The sequence below is a fragment of the Rhinichthys klamathensis genome, unplaced genomic scaffold (assembly GCF_029890125.1).
Source record: "Rhinichthys klamathensis goyatoka isolate OS25496 unplaced genomic scaffold, OSU_Roscu_1.1 h1tg000196l_1, whole genome shotgun sequence".
Classification (NCBI taxonomy): Eukaryota; Metazoa; Chordata; class Actinopteri; order Cypriniformes; family Leuciscidae; genus Rhinichthys; species Rhinichthys klamathensis.
This window is the reverse complement of record NW_026606722.1, coordinates 747,595-768,161: the sequence shown is the minus strand read 5'-3', so window position 1 is coordinate 768,161 and position 20,567 is coordinate 747,595. Positions and strand designations below refer to the sequence as shown.

General features: G+C 35.0%; 1 protein-coding gene across 1 annotated transcript in view; it reads right to left on the bottom strand.

The window, feature by feature from the left end:
- sptlc2b (serine palmitoyltransferase, long chain base subunit 2b) overlaps positions 1–12,981 on the bottom strand; it is a 28,969-nt gene extending 15,988 nt beyond the window's left edge. The window contains exons 1-3 of the mRNA XM_056262619.1: positions 12,770–12,981; positions 3,226–3,420; positions 2,506–2,660 (exon numbers count right to left, since the gene is read on the bottom strand). Coding sequence (XP_056118594.1) covers positions 2,506–2,660; positions 3,226–3,420; positions 12,770–12,916 — 497 coding nt within the window. The 5' untranslated portion in view covers positions 12,917–12,981. The remainder of the gene's footprint in view (positions 1–2,505; positions 2,661–3,225; positions 3,421–12,769) is intronic.
- Positions 12,982–20,567: the final 7,586 nt, after the last annotated feature.

The following is a 20,567-nucleotide window of genomic DNA, read 5'->3' as shown; positions in this document are numbered from 1 at the left end:
TTGAGATCAACCCAAACAAACACACCCCTCCCTTCATTGCTCCGCCCCCAAATGTGGACGTCTTATTACCATAGCTGAAGCGAAGCAAATTAATGCTTCGTGAAAAATAAAGCGAAGATGACAAATGTATCCATTCCTGCTGTTTTGTCTTTTTAGCTTTATTACTTTTAGGGTAAAAGTACGTTTAGGGTATCAGACTAAAGTTTTAGATTTCAGACAAACAGATGTCTTCTGACGGGATCTGGTAGACTGGATCATATCCTGGCGTAGGCATAATTGAACATAATTTCACTCAAAGGTCCAGTTGCAAGTCGCTTTGGATAAAAGCATCTGCCAAGTGCATAAATGCAAATGTACTTTCCACATATATATATAGGGCCTACTCATTTGAATAATTTTATATATTTTCTATTACTGTTCCAGTAATCTTATGTTGTGCTCTACGGTTCCTACAAAAGTAATAAACGAATGGTCTCCATCTCAAGTGGTTAACATTTTTACTTACCCTGCCAAAATTGGCCCCATCACAAACAAAGTAATTAATAATAAAATAAAATAAAATAAAATAAAGTAGGCCTAGTAATTGTTTTAGTTGTTTTTGATCCATGTAACCTTAATAAATAAGGTTATGACACCAAAAACTACTAGCTTTAATATACATTTTAAATATTGTTAAAGACAGTCAGTAATAAAATAAGAAAAAATAATCAAATTATGAGCAATAGCACAAATAAATACTACAGAACAAACATATAAAAATGAAATAAACAGTTCTTTTCAGGTTTTTCATGTAGGTCTAAACAAGATTTTCGGGTACAGAAATAGTAATGAACTATAAAATATCACTGCATAAATATAGATAAAACCTTATATCAGTTATTCAGTAAAGAGCAGTGAGCGCATTTTTTCAGTCGTTTGTTTGATTAACATATAATAACTGTCAGCAGCAGGGATATTAGGCTGCTGTCACTTTAAGAGCTGCACTGATACAATAAACTGTTACACATACATCTTATCTCACATGTTTAAGTTCACCTAAGACATAACCGACTATGTTTACGATGATACTCGACAAGATGGAAAACTTTGTGTGAAAATGTCATTTTCCATTGACTTTGGTTTGGTAAAATAACACTTGTCGAATTTATAGTGGTCAGACGAAGTCACACTGAGCACTGAGAAAGACGCAACTAAGATCATTCAATAAACTCTGCTAATGTTTACTAGGGGTGTAACGATATTTGAACCGAACCGAAAAACCGCGATACACCACCCACGATACGTATCGCGATACTCTCATGGCGAACCGAACACGCCCGCCCCTGCTGCCCCGCCCAGCCCCGGCTCATTGCACCTCATGTGTTATGTGTACATAACACAACGAATACAGGGCTGTTGCCTAACCACCATTAACCGCATATAATCGCAATAAGCTCAGTGTTTTGTTACTTTTGATAATAAGCAAGGTGTAATCTTTCAAATTATGTCTATTTGATCACGAAATGCAAACAATAAATGCCGTTTTGGCGCTCTTAGATGTGGCGTGACAGATATCACTGTATGCATGCGGCAGCGCGGAGCGCGATCATCTCTTCCTCAGTTACAGAATAAACATGAATGGACACCCGAAGGTATGTTGAAAGATACAGTATACTTACTGAAAGGCATCATAACTCGTGTAAACACTCAATGAGTGTTTCAACAGCGGAAATACGTCAATAAAACGCTTAGTTTTTCACATAGCTTTATATTTACCTCAGGCAAGTCATTCAGTGTCCACAGCTTGCTGGTTTGCTAACTCTTTCACTAAATAAATGCTATATATTAGCCTATATATTATATTTTACTTAACCTGTTTATGATATCTTGATTATTTAATGTATGTTTAAAATAGTTGTCATGAAAATAACAGCAACTGTGTAAATTATTATATAACAATAACAAATTAAAGTAAAAACATCTTAATGCAAAAATTGCCTTATGTGCAGTTTACATGTTTTCATACAATTTGTTATTTGAGTGTTGATTATTATTATATCATTTAGGCTAAAAGTCTAGGCTCTGTTGTTAAGCTTTAATGTTATAGTAATGTGCAAGTAAGGGCTGTAGTTTACAGCATTAGCAGATAATTTTGTTATCCTTGAGAAACGTTTACTTGTAATTGAATTAATTTAAAGACAAGGACACAATTTGTTCATTAAAGCACTGTTTAATAAAAAATAAAAGCAATTTTAGCTTTCTAAACCCCCCCACCGAAATGAACCGAACCGAACCGAACCGAGACCTCAAAACCGTGGGACGAACCGAACCGTCAGGTGTGTGTATCGTTACACCCCTAATGTTTACGGCTGACTAGTTTGGAAATCAGACAGACTTGCATTTAACTGGTTTAGGGTATCAGACTAAACCCTGCTGATAAGTTTTAGATTTCAGACAAACAGATGTCTTCTGACGGGATCTGGTAGACTGGATCATATCCTGGCGTAGGCACAATTTAACACTCACTCAAAGGTCCAGTTGTAGTCAGGTGTGACCTGCTCCACCAGGTCCATCTTGGCGCCAGGGACGCTGCATATGGGCCTGTTCCAGTTATCTCTGATCCTCATGTACAGATTCCTGGTGTAGAAGTTCTCAAAGTCCTGGTACAGTGGAACAAAATCCTGGGAACACAGCATCAAAAGAAACATATAACAAGAGCCAGGGGTGTAAACTTTTGAACATGGTGATTGAGGTAAATTGTTCTTATTTTGACCACAACTTCTTATTTTTTGTTTAGTAGTGCTCTTCAAAAGCTACATAAGATGGTTACATGTTTCCCAGAAGACAAATTTAGCCCCTCACCCAGCGTTGGCTTCTCGAACATTGATATTTACAGTCCCTCAATTGTCCTCAGTGTGGAAAAATTGATCTTAAAATCATTGCTGTTGTTGAAATGTTTCAAACAACCCTGAGGATTTTTATGAAGAACAGTTTAACTGATCAGGGACAAACAAGGGACTCATGAACAACTATCACAAAACATAAAAACAGTCGTTGAACATCCAGGTGACAAAAAAAACTTTTGAACAGGGAATTTTGTGTATATTCAGTTTTGACTTTATTTAACATCTGTTATGTGAAATGGCTTATTAAGCGCAAAACTAAATAAATTTGAAAAAATTGCAATTCTTATTAATAAGGAAAGCGCTACAAACAAAAAGCAAATCTTGATTATTTTAACTCTACCTTCTGCTGTTCTCTCTCTCTGGCCAGATGACACTTCTCAAACTTCCAGTCCCTCAGGAAATCTCGCAGATAGCCAAAAATGGTAAGGATGCCGTAGCCCACGTAAGTGAGGACGGCCACCAGTAGTGGCGTCTCCTCAAACGACTCGGCAAACGGCTTGTTGTAAAGCGGTGAAGCGCATGAAGCATGATGGTTCTGTTGGGAGAAAAAATGAATATCTAAACATACAACTGATTGATTACAAAGTGTGCCACATAATTAAAACCAAAGCACACATCAACAGCATAAAAGCAACATTAATGTGCAGCTTATCTGATAAAATAAAGATTACAGTAGACTTATTTTGTCCGCTGTAATCTTGTCCTTGTGTGTTTACTGTTTAAGATTAAATATTAAACATTGTTACATTTATTTAAGGCACGTACTGTGCATTCATTCATGCACATTGGTGGTGGTTGAGGAGATTCCCCCTTCCATGTAAAGCACTTTGAGTACCCAGAAAAGCGCTATATAAATATAATATAGTATATAAATAACAAAGAAAGTAAATTAATAACTTTTCTCTTTTTTACAACAAAATGAACCATCACTGAACTTACTTAAGCTGTACTGTGATGCTATTTTCTTCTGGAAACAAACTTTGTTGCATTATTTTCCTGTTTCTCTGTAAAGCTGCTTTGAAACAATCTGTATTGTAAAAAGTGCTATATAAATAAATGTGACTTGACTTGACAAGCACACACAAGCAATCATTTTCAAATTCATTTAAAAATGTAAACTCAACAGGTATGAAATATGATCAGCAAGAGAAAAACACTTAATGAGAAGACGAGCACTGGACTGCTCCAGGTTAGTAGGGAAATATATTTATTTATTATTCAGAATGCACAGTTGGAAAGAAAATATATTTAGAAGAACATTTCAAAAGGATCAAGTCAAGATAATTAATGTTAACGCATAGAACATGATTAATTGTTTTAATAAATTGACAGTCGTAGTAGTAATCTGCGTTCTCATGTTTGTAGGTGCGCTGAACGCCGTTACCGGAAACTCTGAGATGTAATAAGTAGAACGCGGAAGTAGTGCAAGAAGTCCATTGCATAATAACAGTTGAATCACTCACTCACATTCTCCATTAAAAATGTGAAATGCAGTTTGGACTGAAACTGCTCACAGCATGTGATCAAGTCACGGCCACACTACTCTAAAACCTGTCCTTCCGGTAAGGAATGCCTCGATTCCACAGTTCCAGATCCTGAATCAGCCCTCTTACGTAAGCTGAAGCATGTCAGGGTTAACACAGTTTGTGGAAGCGCTGAGCGGGAAAGGCTTTTTGGGGAAAACCTACATTGCTAAATATGGGGAAGTCTTATATTTACCCAACCAGTTATCAAAACTGTTCCTTCCTGAAACAAGGCAGACAAAGCCATTCTTTAAATATGGATAAGTAATGTTACCGCAAACTACTGAAACTACGTATAGTAGGGCTGCTGGACGATATATTTGAATGATATTTATTACATTTATCCGTTTATGTATGGATTTCTTTTTTTTTTCCTGTTTATTGAGTTTTCTTTTTTAAAGTCAAGAAACACAAAAATACAAAGCAAAAAGCAACTATACAAATCTGGAACCCACCCCACACCATCCCACCCCTGGTAGACTTCAAGAATATAAAAATAAAAAAGAAGCGAGGGTGTAGCGAGTGTGGCGACTGAAAGTAGCTTTTGATGAGTTCAACCCGAGTTCGAATCCACCTTTTGCAGAACTCGCCAATCTCCCTTTTCCCATGACATATCAGATCATAAAGGCATTTATTTTCAATAAAAATGAAGAAAATACTTGAAAATGTGCCTAACGACTGTTTAATAATAAAGTGTTTATCGGTTAGGGGCCGGGAGGGCTTTATTGTCCCAATAAGGTGGCATCCATTTAATAATTTTAATAAATATAGTAATTTACACTATATTATCCTGTTACTGTACAACAATACTGAGGTGCAAATAGTATCTGCCTCTATTTAAGCAAACAGCTATAGGCTATTTGCACTTATTGCAAAGAACTGCTACTTTTATATAGTGTAAATAGAATAGGCTATATTGCTGTGTAGCTGCTGCCTTAAGGAGCCCAAACAGCATTTGTATTGGTACCAAATTGATTCAGAATGTTTAATGGAGGGATATGCAAAACTATTTGACTAGGGGTGTAACGATACCCTCATGTCACGATTCGATACATATCACGATACGATATTATTGCCAATGCCATAGTGCAAGACATATGATAAAAGGTTAACAAAAAATGTAATGTTGATTAAAATGCTAAATTTGATATTGCATTGTGGGTGTAAATGAATAGGCTTGGACTTGGTGCTGGAAACCCAAGGCACAGGACAATGGTGACACCAGAATAAAATATTCATAATTCTGAAGCTGAAAATACAAAATAATTTTAGACAAATATGCTTGCACTCTGTCACTGACTAGATATATTTAAAATAATGTAGGCCACTTTTTACTGGTAACATTTGGCATGATCAGGCCCACAAATATTCCCCCATTGCATTATAATACATTATATATAGTAGTTTAAAGTAGTACTGACACTAAACTTGAAATTTTTCTCAGTAATTTTTATTTTGGGTGAACTATCCACAATATATATTGTCTATTGTCTAATAGAGATACGGTTAATAACGGAGAAATTTTAATGTTTTAAAATTTGTTATTGTGTTTTCATTATTGTGATTTGTTTAGCACCTCTCGGGCACCGTATCGTTCCTATATATATATATATATATATATACACACACATGTAAAATAGTATATCAGTCTGGTGAGTAAACAAAAAAAATGTACTAGCCAATGGCGATTCTATTGCCAAGGTGTGCGTAGAGGGTCGTGTATAGATCACTGGTGTGTGCGCTTTTGGTGTGAGTGCGAAACCTCTGGGAATTATGTTAACATAATGTGCAATACAAGCACTATTCAACTGGAGTGAATGAGACGAGTGAGTGAGAGGAGGCGGGTGTGTGTCAATGTGCTGTCGGAGAGAAGAGAGGAACCGTTTAATATATTTCAGTATCAATACATATCGAAATATCGATATTTTTGACAACACAAAACAAACAGATTGACAGATAGATATGGTGTCCTGGGTAGTTGTTAAATTTCCGTTTAAACATGAATGAAATAAGAATAAAATTAATTAAAATCGAATTAAAAATGATCATTAATAAAGGCATGTTTACAACACTATTTTTACTAAATGGAACACAAAGATTATTATTTAACAATTTTTATTTCTGTACACCAATACAACAATATATGATAATTAACAACAATATTTACCTATATACTGTAAATTGTTTTACTAAAACATTTTAATACATGGAAAAAATTCCACACAGAGACTGTCATGACATTTTTGAACAATGAACAAATTGTTCAGAATGTTTTTTAATCAGTTCACTGAAACGGAAAGTCTTACAAGTTAGTCATCACATTTTTTTCTTTAAGACGGTTCAAAATTGTTTTAATGGGATAGTTCAACCACAAATTTAAATTCTGTCATTAATTACTCACCCTCATGTCGTTCCAAACCCATAAGACTTTCGTTCATCTTCTGAACACAAATTAAAATCTTTTTGATGAAATCTGAGAGTTTTCTGCACCTCCATTGACAGCTACGCAACTACCACTTTGACGCTTCAAAAAGTTCATAAAGAGATCGTAACATTAATCCATGAATCGAGTGGTTTAGTCCAAAATTTCTGAAGAGATATGATGAACAGATTGAATTTAGGCTTTTATTTCACATATAAACATTCATCAACACACACATCAGTTGTAGTAAACTGAAGCTCAAGCATGTTCGCATGACGTGTGTGAACCGATGATGTTCATTCTCGTGTTACGCATCACGTTTGAGCTTCAGCAAGAGGTTTGTTCTCGCGCATCAAGCAGGTTCGGTTGAGCTTCTGTTTATGTTCGCTGATCAAAGTGTGAATAAAAGCCTAAATTCAATCTGTTGTTCATCATATAAAGCGATCGAGTCTCTTCATAAAATTTGGACTAAACCGCTCAATTCATATGGATTGGGTTAACAATGTAAAAGCTGTCAATAGAGGGACAGAAATCTCTCAGATTTCATCAAAAATGTCTTCATTTGTGTAAAGAAGATGAATGAAAGTCTTACAGGTTTGGAACGACATTAAGGGTGAGCAATAAATGACAGGATTTTCAGTTTTGGGTGAACGAACCCTTTAAGTCAGTTACATAAACGTAGATTGGTATAATTTGATACTAAAAAGTAAGACTGACTGCCCCTTGACTAACTGCTAGTTGGTCATACTAGTTCTTAAAACACAGTCTTAAAGGGATACTCCACTTTTTTTGGAAATAGGCTTATTTTACAAGTCCCCCAGAGTTAAACTGTTGAGTTTCACCGTTTTTGAATCCATTCAGTCGATCTCCGGTTCTGGCGGTACCACTTTTAGCATAGCTTAGCATACATCATTGAAGTGGACAAGACCATTAGCATTTCTAAAAAAAAAATGACCAAAGAGTTTCGATATTTTTCCTATTTAAAACTTGACTCTTCTGTAGTTACATCGTGCACTAAGACAAACGGAAAATGTAAAGTTGCGATTTTCTAGGCTGATATGGCTAGGAACTATACTCTCATTCCTGCGTAATAATCAAGAAACTTTACTGCCGTACCATGAGTGCAGCAGGCGTAATGATATGACGCAGCGCCTGAAAATAGTTCCGTTGTGTTGATGGAAGGTAGCCTATTTTCAGGCGCTGCGTCATATCATTACGCCTGCTGCACTCATGGTACGGCAGTGAAGTTTCTTGATTATTACGCAGGAATGAGAGTATAGTTCCTAGCCATATCTAGCCACTATTTAATAAATTAAATTAAAATGTCAGTTCCAAAAATTATGTTTATGTTAGATTCCTTTCTGTGAATCACTTGCATAAACATAGCCATTATGTTAAAGGGATACTCCACTTTTTTTGGAAATGGGCTCATTTTACAACTCCCCCAGAGTTAAACTGTTGAGTTTTACCGTTTTTGAATCCATTCAGCCGATCTCCGGTTCTGGCGGTACCACTTTTAGCATAGCTTAGCATACATCATTGAAGTGGACAAGACCATTAGCATTTCTCAAAAAAAAAAATGACCAAAGAGTTTCGATATTTTTCCTATTTAAAACTTGACTCTTCTGTAGTTACATCGTGCACTAAGACAAACGGAAAATGTAAAGTTGCGATTTTCTAGGCTGATATGGCTAGGAACTATACTCTCATTCCTGCGTAATAATCAAGAAACTTCAATGCCGTACCATGAGTGCAGCAGGCGTAATGATATGACGCAGCGCCTGAAAATAGTTCCGTTGTGTTGATGGAAGGTAGCCTATTTTCAGGCGCTGCGTCATATCATTACGCCTGCTGCTCTCATGGTACGGCAGTGAAGTTTCTTGATTATTACGCAGGAATGAGAGTATAGTTCCTAGCCATATCAGTCTAGAAAATCGCAACTTTACATTTTCCGTTTGTCTTAGTGCACGATGTAACTACAGAAGAGTCAAGTTTTAAATAGGAAAAATATCGAAACTCTTTGGTCATTTTTTTTTTTGAGAAATGCTAATGGTCTTGTCCACTTCAATGATGTATGCTAAGCTATGCTAAAAGTGGTACCGCCAGAACCGGAGATCGGCTGAATGGATTCAAAAACGGTAAAACTCAACAGTTTAACTCTGGGGGAGTTGTAAAATGAGCCCATTTCCAAAAAAAGTGGAGTATCCCTTTAACATAATGGCTATGTTTATGCAAGTGATTCACAGAAAGGAATCTAACATTAACATAATTTTTGGAACTGACATTTTAATTTAATTTATTAATAAATAATCAATATACTGGCCAGATCTACTTATGGTCTGTGCGTGTGCATTTGCATTTAGCTTAAAAAAAAAAAAAAAATGCTTCACAGCACACCTGACCCAAAGGTCCATTTCGAGGAAAACTAGCTTGCCAACACGCTAATTTTCTTGGAAAAATTGTTGCCCCCATGTGCTCTGGGCAAACATCCTCAGGTTGCAAAGAACAAAGCGCTGCTCTCTCCAGTTACATGACAGAACACTACACAGTTATTTTCCAAGCTTGTGTCAATACATACACAACAGAGACAAGCAAACGCTAGTGAACACTAACCCCAAACAACTCAATCTATCCATCTCATAACCACTCATCACAATTTAATGGGCCGCTGATGCTTTTCATGTTGAGCATTAAAAGTAGGCAGTGTATAATAACTTCATAATAACCAAGTCATTAACAAACCTTATATAATGTTTAGATCATGTACATTTAAATGTGAAATACTTAAAGATATATTAGAGCAAAGTTTCGGTACACATCCAACTACTTTAACGCACATTAACTATCAATTTATGTTATAAAACGGGTAGTTCTGGATGCTGACTGTTAATATGGAGCTCAGACTGTATTAAAATTCACAATACAGTAGCAGCTATGACATGAAACATATGTTTAACATACTGTATGTGCACAAGAAGACCAATATAGAACAACCACTAATCTCAGTTTACAGGTTAAGGTAAGGACAGTTCATTCTAGCAGAAGAATAACAATTAAAATTTTTGCTTAAAATATATTAATATTCTATCCTTAATATTTTTATGATTTAGTATCCTAGCTGTTAAAAAAAAGCAATAAGGCACTTTAGGTTATATAGGAAATTTCCTATACACAGTAAATTTAAAAGGGATGCACGATCGGTATCGATTATGTTCACTATCGTCCATTGGCCAATTGTTTAAAAACAGCCAATGATCAGGGCTGATTTATACTGTCAATCAAAAGGAGGTGGAAAACGTGTCAGACTGCAACTCCTACTGTGTGTGTGTGTGTGTGTGTGTGTGAAGAAAATGTCTCTTGTTGAATTTAGAGCTGTCTGCGTGACAATAACACATTAAGTTAATAAATACAGGGTGTCTACAGATATAAACAATTTAAATTTAAGACTTTTTAAGACCTTTTTAATGCTACTTTGAATGAAATTTAAGACCAAACCTGTGATGGAAATACACATTATATTACAAACGTATATGTAATATTTAATGTTTAACCTAAGTAATTGAAGTAATTTAATATTAACTACTTGTTTATTTCTCATGTGAGTTTTTTTTATGTGTGCTGCTCATTTGTTTTGATTTCTCACTATAAAATCTCTCACAGAGTATCAACAGCGCTACCAGAAATACATTATCATTATCAATCTCTGTTTATGTAATAAAATCAAGATCATTCTTACGATTCGATGCTTCACTGGTTATTTGACGGACATTGGATGCGTCAGACTGGAGAAATTTTAGCGGTAATGTGACCAGAAATATTTAAGACCCATCGAATCTGAATTTACGACATGTTAATACTTTTTAAGGCCTTTTATTAGGAAAACTTTATTTAAGACATTTTAAGACTTTTTAAGGACCCGCGGCCACCCTGAAATAGCAACGTTAAAGCAGGCTCTATTTGACCCTATGATTCCCAGTCTGTGGTTCAAGCCAGGGTTGCCAGGTCTGTGGTTTTCCCTACAGCAAACATTACTTGTAGCACTAGTAGCCTCCCATCCAATAATCACAAAGAGCTTTGTGCTTCGTTACTTGTGATAAGAAACAAAGTCTCAGCCTTTCAATTCTGTCCATTTTATCACAAAGGTCAAACAATAAAGGGTGTTTTGATGCTCTTATGTGACGTAACAGAGCATGGGGCGTGAGGCATCTATTCCTCTTTAATACAAGTTGTTATGGCATGAATGAACATCAGAAGGTATGTTGAAAGATACAGTACAACTTACTGAAATGACTCATGTAATCGCACAATCAGTGTTTCAACTGCGGAAAGACATCATTAAAACAGCTGTATATGTATGTTTGAATAAATTTGTCATGAAGACGAGCGTTTATGAAAACTACCGTATGTGCAACTGAGTTGTGTACAAACAGTTAAACAAATGTTTTTAGTGTAATTATTATATCAGAAAATGAATAGCAGAATGTAAAAGTTTGGGCTCTGTTGTTAATTTTATTTTTAACCTCAAATATTATAGTTGTACCAAATGAGAAGGATCCCTGTGTAGTTTATGGCACACACACACACACACAAAATGTTTTTAGTGTAATTGTTATATCAGAAAATGAATAGCAGAATGTTAAAGTTTGGGCTCTGTTGTTAATTTTATTTTTAACCTCTAATATTATAGTTGTACCAAATGAGAAGGATCTCTGTGTAGTTTTTGGCATTAATTGGGAGATTTTATTTTTTCCTTAAGAAAATCAAACTGTCGGTATCAGTATCGTCAGAAAAAAAATGTATCGATGCATCTCTAAAATTTAGTCTCAACTTCAACAAAATCAGGGTGAGTTATAATAACTATAATTCTTCAGTCAAAAGTGATAACAAACGAGACATAGCTATCTTAAATTATGATCTTTTTGTGAATCAAGATCTCTGAACTGAAATTGTAGTGTCATCATATCATTCATATTTTTATTGTCATATTTTGGTAACACTTTACAATAAGGTTCATTAGTTAACATTAGTTCATGTATTAACTAACATGAACTAACAATGAGCAATACATTTCTTACAGTATTTATTCATCTTTGTTAGTGGTAGTTAATGAAAACACAGCTGTTCATTGTTTGTTCATGTTAGTTCACAGTGCATTAACTAATGTTAACAAATACAACCTTTGATTTTAATAACGTATTAGCAAATGTTGAAATAAATATTAACTAAGATTAATGAATAAATGCTGAAGAAGTATTGTTAATTCTTAGTTCATGTTAACTAAGGTTAACTAATGAACCTTATTGTAAAGTGTTACCAATATTTTAATAGCTGTTGAGTAAAAAACAAACAAAAATCTGATGCCATTAAATAGCATTTAAAACCCATATGTTGTGGAAGATGTGTATATATACATACACACACACACATGAAATCTGTATTTTAAACGTATTAAATGTTATTATTACTTTCAGTTAATTATAAGCATTTAATTTCCAACCAGGCATGTATTAAAAATAAAATGTACTAACTTAACAGCAACTAAATTATGATAAAAAAATATGAATAAAATGATGATTTTGGAATTTTAGTTTGGACACACACACACACACACATACATACATATATATATATATATATAGGCGTGTAAAGATTCTAGTTATTTTCATTTCGGCTGGTTAACTGTTTGAACTGAAGAAAACTCCTGAAACCATGATAGACTTTAATGAGATCACACACACCCAAACACACCCGCACCCACACCCACACCCAACCCACACATAAACACGATCAACGTTCCGCTCAGATAACAAAACCCGTAACGTAACTCACTATAATTTCTGTATGAAACAGAATGTATTTATCTACTGTAAACAGGCAGCTGCTGTGTGTGTACACCGGAGCGTGTTTCCGGATGTGTGTATGGCAGGAGGCGGCCTCACCTTCTCCGCCGGGCGGCGGTATCTCTTCTGCTGCTGCTGGAACACGCAATGGCTCTTCACGAACCCATTTCCGCTCGCTTTCTTGTCTCGTTTCGTCCGGTGAACGGTATCTCCATTTAAAAGCTTACTAGCGGAGTTTTGCGTCATGGCAGGCCGGGGATGTGTTCTTGGTCTCCTGCTTCACTTGTTTAATCTCTCACTGGACTGGAGTTCCCGTATCCTCCAAACCGTCGAATGACTAAGACACGCCCACTCCTAGATTACTGGAAAGACCTCGCCCTCCACACACACTCACGGCCAATGGGGTTGAGGGACGTTTTGTGGGCGTGGGAGTTTGTTAATGAATAAATTTTCCGACTGAAGCCATTGGGGGCGTGAACCAACCAACCTTCTGTCTACGTCACACATTACGCGTTTTTTTATTGGATACGAGATAAGCTCGAGAGTGATGGAAACTCTGGCATTACAGGCTTAGTTAAATATCTAACTGGGTGTAAGCATTATTGAGATCTGTTTTGTGTAAAAGACCATGAAACTTACATTTTCTTGTCTATGATTAAAATAAGCTCATGTCTTAAATAAAAAAAATGAGTTAGAGTTTTAGAGTTTCAGCAGCACCTCTAGGCACTTTTCATAAATAAGGTACAACATACGTTTTTAAAGATGCACTGTATGTTTAAAATAATTGATTGATCTGAGTAGGATAAACTTAAATTAAACAAATTAGTTCAATCAAATGAACTTTTATGAGTATATAGAACTGTATTTTTCGATTGAGTTCACAAAACACATTTTAAGTAATCAGCATTTTTTAATTGTTTTGAGTTTTATGAACTTGTTTATTTTCATTTAAACAGACTTAAATTTAAGTAAAATTGGGCTGGGATTTATATTTCCCAGCATGCTTTGCCATAACACTCTAAAGGAGAGAAAATGTCACTTTTTTTGCCAGATTAATGTGAAGTGGGCATGTTTAATGTTTAGCTAATAGAAGAGTTTCTGTTCTGTTGGTTTTTTTTACAGGTATGTGTTAAATGATTTATATTGCTATACTCATTCAGAAATTTCTATGGTATGCTAATGCTATCGAAGCATCGTGTTATCATTTAGCAAGTTAGCATTTACTGAATTATTTAGTTCAAGCTAACTTATTTCACTATTTAAAATATTTAAATTGAGATTACATGATAATTGTGAATGAAATGTGTGAGTTAGCTTAGCATAATATTTCAAGTTAAGAGAACTTAAAATGTATGAGTACAAAATAAAAACCTGCCAGTTCTGCTTACTTAAACTTTCTTACCTTAGAAATTTTGATGAAACTGATTGCCTTAATTATTATTATTATTTTAGTTTTGCCAACTTATTCAGGTTTACAGTAAAAAAAGATAAAGTCGAGAAAAAGAAAACTCAACTTTTTCAAAATGAGTGCTTTTATTTAACCTTAGCACAATTTGAGGCATTCTGATTGTCTTTGCTATATATTCTAGCAATAAACCTTAACAAAACATAATAAAATATGAAATATATATATATAAAAAAAATATTAATCAAATTTAAAATCAATCAATCTCAGGTTAAAGGCTTGCAGATTCAAGAGTGCACTCATTTATATCATTATCCTCATTTATTTAATATAATATATTAGATGATATTTGACATTTTATTTGACATGCAGTGTGTTTTCCTCAAGGGGGCTGCCATGTAAAGATCACATGTCCAGCTGAATATTACTCTCTTTATCTTGGTATCCCATTATTACTTTCGCTCAGAGAATGTATTAATATGGCTACTGCAAATTTGCCATTTCTACAATGGCATGCAGAAGAGAAAACTATTGCCTGATTATGCATCCAGACAAGGTATCAGTATAAATCCAAGATGACTGCCAATAATACCCAGCACAACATAAACAAAAATGTATATAAAAATAGCCATGCTGTAACTCAGTAGCTCATGGTTTGCATTGCCGTTTTACCCCCTACTGGTGGAGGCCATAACTACACTCTCTGTGTGTGCTTTTTTTTTTCAAGCAAAGTCATTGAGCTCATTGAAAGTGAAGGGCTTGAGCCTTTGCATTCTCATGATGCCATCAACCAATCATCATTGCTATGACACAATTTCCTGTGGCTCTATAGACTGATGAGATAAGAAGATAAGACAAGATAAGAACATGGCTTATAAACACCTCTGTCTTCAGTGCCAGATTTCAAATCACATTCTTCCCACGCCACACACTGCCATTGAAGATGAATGGCAACGCTAACAGCTTTCTCCGTGTATTACAGATCTCCTCGGATTAGCTTTTGGCACCAAATGTTGGTTTAGATAGCCAGTTTCACGACAAGCCTTAAGCCTGGTCCCAGACTAAAATGCAATAAAGATTATGAACTATAAAATCGCATCTTAGTAAGATATATAATTCAACATTTGAACCGCTTTAAAGTAATAAAGAGAAGGAATGCTCTGAGGAACATATTCCAGCATGACAATGTCATGCATTTACTTGAGCCGAGGAAAATATTCAAGTATCCTCTGCGTTGGTTTTCACCACGTAAGAATTTGACATTGCTATTGTGCCGGGTTATAGGTTTAGTATCGTACCGCAGGACTCAACATGTAGAGTGAAAATGTCTCCCTCAATTTCATAACGTAGCCCTATAATTGTTTTATTTTTGTATTTAGTTAATCCTTATAAACCTCAACTTTTGACTCTTGCGTGCAACTTGAGCATTCTCTGTCTGTTCTTCTGAGTTACTCCAGCATTTACAGTATTATGTATGTAATCATTGTGTCAGGGTTCTGTCACTTCTGTCTATTTCTTGGTTTTGTGACAGAGCCCTGACACTCCTGTTTTGTCGTGTCTGTGTGCCTTGTTTCATGTACTTTACTACTTTCATACTTTCGTATGAAAGTGTGTTTTACACTCGCTGTGTGCTTTCATGTTGTCATGTTTTGTGTGAACACATGACTTATGAGTGTCCTCATTGGCTGCGTGTTTCATTTTGTGTGAGCACATGGGCATGTGACTTATTTTACTGGCCATGTGCTTGTGTTCAGGTCATGTTTGGTGTGAGCACATGGCTTGTCATGTATGTTTCCTTGTGCCATGTGCTCTCCTGTTGATTGTCTTTAGCCATTCCCTTCTTGTTACCCGTGTTTGCAGTCCTGTGCTGGTTTGTCGTTGTATGTACACAGTGTGTTTCCCTGCTGTGTGCTTCAGTCAAGTCAAGTCAAGTCTGTCTTGTTTTCCCCCTCGGGGTAGTTTTTGTTGTCTGTTTTGTTTTATTGTATTATCATTAAAAGCCCATCATCTCTGCACCTGAGTCCTCGCTTTATCCCTCACCCACGCACCTGACAGATTGTTGTTTACACATTTAACAGAAATCAACCTAAATCACTTACTGACTTATGATCGTTGTCACTGCAGATTAAGGCAGGATGAGGAAGTATTTTAACATAAAAACGTTGTCATGGTTCACTTTAATAGTCTCTATTAGTAGCCTACATCAGAGTTTTTCACAGGCATAATAAGTCAACATTAAGGATGTAATTATCTAATTTTGTCTAAAACTTTTGTGTGATGGTGTTCAATTTCTTTCAATAATTCTAATTAAGCCTCTCTAATAATCCAAACCCAAAAATTGATAGAGACATACAATTTTTTTTAAATACCATTCCCTGCCTTCTGACGAACACCCTTTTTTAAACTAATTTTCTTCTAACTGTGATGTGATGAGGTGTAATTTATTCACTTTCACTCTCAATATAAAATTCAATCAACTTCATCCTATTATCTAGATCTTCCTCTTTTTATGTTTGCTATACACGCCCATCCTGTTTTGCTGAATTAAAAATATATTAAATCATCTTAGTCAACCAGACTGCACATCCACCCCTTTGTGTTTCTGTTATTTAATATCCCTCTTGATTAACAGATATCTTTACCTTTGTTCTGACAGAACTACTACTTCCCCCCCAAAAATCATCAAAAAACCCTATCCATATATATAAAAATCTATCTCCTATACTCTAATAAATAGCATTGCCCCTTAGCTACAGCTATACTGTCAAGTACAGATTAGCCTTGAATCTGCATTTAGTCCTTTGTATAGTTTGTACTTGTATAGCATTTCCTTTTTTTAAACATTCATGACCCCATAATGTCTTCTCATGAACTCTCATTTGATCTGAATGACAGACAGATAAACGGTTTGTTTATTTTCAAAGGCACAAATCCTCAAATCGACCTCTAAATTACGGTGTTCCCCAGGGATCAATTTTAAGCCCGCTAGTGTTTTTAATCTACACGATTCCCCTTGTAAATTTTTTTAAATGTGCATGAGAAAATTGAATTTGATAAATTAATATACTAGTATTTATCTTCTATCCATATCATCAATTTGCAAAAAAACGCCGACAAATATAGGCTAAATATTGTGTGTTGAGTTAGGAGTGAGGGTGGTCCAATCAGGATTTTTGGGGCTGATTACGATCACTTGAAGCAGCATTGCGACGATACGATCACCAAAATAAATAATACTATACGAAACAACAATGTATTAAACAAATTAAGCAATGAGAAAGTATCATGAATTGACAACTCTTCATCTATTGACAAGCAACATGTGCAACATATGCCATTTCCTCTCTTAGAGGAAAAAATATAGCATTCCTGTGATATATAAAAAAAAAAAAAAAAAACAGAAGTCTTTATCAATAGAAAGTAATCAAATGTAAAACAACACTACATGTATAAATCAGATTACTATAGAGTAATGAGTGATTTTCTATTTGTCTTTTACTTGTTTGATTAACATTAATGGCAGACGGCAGCAGGAATATTAGGCCGCTGCCACTTTAAGACAGATTGCATGGATCTAATATACTGATACACATGCAACTATTTCCCAACTGTTTATGCTCACTTGAGAAAATAAGTTGCAAATATTGTCCTTTTCGGACACCTGGTATACTGCCAGACTGGTGAATGTAATGAAGTAGCTGTGCATAGAAAAACTGCCTTGCAAGTTTTGTCATGTGATCGGCGCGTCATGTGATCGGCTCTTCTGATCGGCATTTATTAAGACCACAAATCAAACATAAAGCTATTATCGGCTGATAACGATCGGAGCACCCTTAGGAGGTTTTAAATAAGTCGCATATGTAATTGTTTCCTTGTTTTTGCAAGAGTTCCTAATGTGAATATATTTGGGCAACCCACATCCTAATCTCGAGGAAAGAGCTCTGCCTCTGTGTACATCAATTTCTGTGAAAGCATGTTTTCATACAGCATTACATTCATCATGGCTGAAAACCCCACACACAGATAGACTACAGCATGACAAATGATGCAATAAGCGAACAATAAAAGCAGGTCTGCCAACTGATCTTGTTCATATCAGTCCATTTGCAGACTGGATTCCCTTCTTTATCAATGCAAAGATTAATGGTTCCATCTTTCCCAGTGTTTTTGCAAGACAAAACGAGAACAGGCTCCGATTTACAGCTGAGATTGAAATAAAATATACTGCAATAATTCTTTGTGGTACATTCATTTCTACAAGTGTCCATGTTTTGTTTTGTTTTTACCTGAGAGAGAGAGAGAGAGAGAGAGACAGAGAGAGAGAGAGATAGAGAGAGAGAGATAGAGAGAGAGAGATAGGGTACTGAATAAAACCACTATAACAATATTGTGACAAATGTTATACTGTCCTTCATCCTGAATTTGTCACAATATTGCAATATTGCGACAAATTCAGGATGAAGGACAATGTAACATTTGCTGATATAGCCATCAATATGTCATTTTTGCAGATTTATGCTGTTTATTCTATGTAATCACAAACAATGCTCGCATACAGGGTGTTGCGTCTACTTTGAGCACTTTTATGTTCCAACCAGGTGATTAAACAGATTTTATTTTCTTTATGTAATGGTAATTAAAACTTTAGCCATGCCTTCATCATTTATTTTTGCTATTTTTCAGATGTATTTTTATGTATTTGTTTTACCTTTGTGCTAAAATCATAAAATAGTAATTGTTACAATGTACAAATGATTATTATTAGGCTACATTGTAATAACGTAAAACATATGTTCTTATTAGCCTATATAAAATATGTTCTTATTATTTAATATTTATTGTGAAAATTATATATCAATCTTTACATCAAAGTCCATGAGTTGTGACGTAATTTCCACCACAGCCCCCAGAATATTTTTATTGTTATTTCAAAGCAAGCTGTAAAGTTGTCAAATTATGCAAAAAGTGTGCGATTAGCATTTAATTGTATAAAATACTAGGTTTTAAAATGAGATTTTGTCTCAAATAATATTTACACCACAGGTATTTCCACAAAATGAGTGGAGATTTATAAGGGCTCAAGTCAATTCTATTTATATAGCGCTTTTCACGATGGACGTTGTTTCAAAGCAGCTTTACAGTACAATTATTTCTCAAATTTAACGGTTCAATTATTGGGACGGAGTTGGATGTTTTTCTACGGGGCCAAAAGTGCACATAGAGAATCACCAATAAACCAATATCACCATTCTTTTCTGAAGCGCTCTGGAGATGAACGCTATTTAAAAGCTCTTTTTGTCTCTGTTCCAAAAGAACAAAAAGCTTTTTCCCCCCAATCGACTGAAACAACCAGCTTGGAATATCGCTGGCTGTTTCTCCGTGGACAGCTGATAAGAACCTATCAATCTTAGCTTTTGTCCGCTTGCCAAAGTTTCCATTATGACACAAAACAATGTGCTGGTTTGTTAGTTCTTCAAACCACACAAAAGCTCGCTAAAGAACCAATTTCCTTAGGCTGTCATCAATGAGAAACTCATTTTTTTCTTGCTCCATGCATTTAGAAATACAAACAACAGAAAAGAGAGGACTCATTATCATGCCTGTCCTGAAGAATTAAATACACCTGAACACTTGGGACAATGCTGGAATCGAAATGAGAAACAAAATGAGAAAGGATATTAAAAAAGATGTATACTACACTGATGCATAAAGCATGCATCTGTTTTTCACTGGATCCTAATGAGCAACATAAAGAATTAAAGGAAAAAGAGTAAAATATTTTATGCGAGAACGGGTTAAACTGAGCTCTCAATAACTGATAATGCTTTATACATCACATGCTTAAGTGTTCTTTTTAGGCCTGATCACTGCACCCCAACTTCCATAGACATTCAAAATGATATGCAAATGGACTGTAAATTAGCTAAACTGTGGATCTGGTGAATGCCAAGTTTCCAGTGATCCATTAATAGTAATCAAAGATGATGAATGGGACTAACGTTGCTTTGAGTAGCACATAAATCCCTAAACTGTTTTTGGAGCAGAGATTTTGTTGTTATTTATTGGCCCTTTAAATTATTGAGGACATTTAATCATTATGCAAATTGGGTGCATTTTTCAAGAAATAAATAAAACGTAGGAACAAAATACATCACACAACTCCAAATTACTCAAGCGTTGAATGTTTCAATTAGGAAACCTAAATCACATTAGAAACTATTCATTGGACAGCAATACGGCCAGAGAAATGATGATTTTTTTTTTTAGTTTTATCAGTTCTTCAACCCTGATTTGATCACCTTTATGGCAGATAATGACAGCCTATGAGGAAATCATGCGGTATCAAAATAATGCAGTTTCAGATGTGATCTTTTACTACTTCAACCTCTGTTAAAACACTTCGGAGTCTGAGCTATGAATAAAAATATTTAAGATTTTCTTTAAAAAAAAAAAAAAAATCTAATTTTATTTGTCTTATCTTGTCATTTTAGT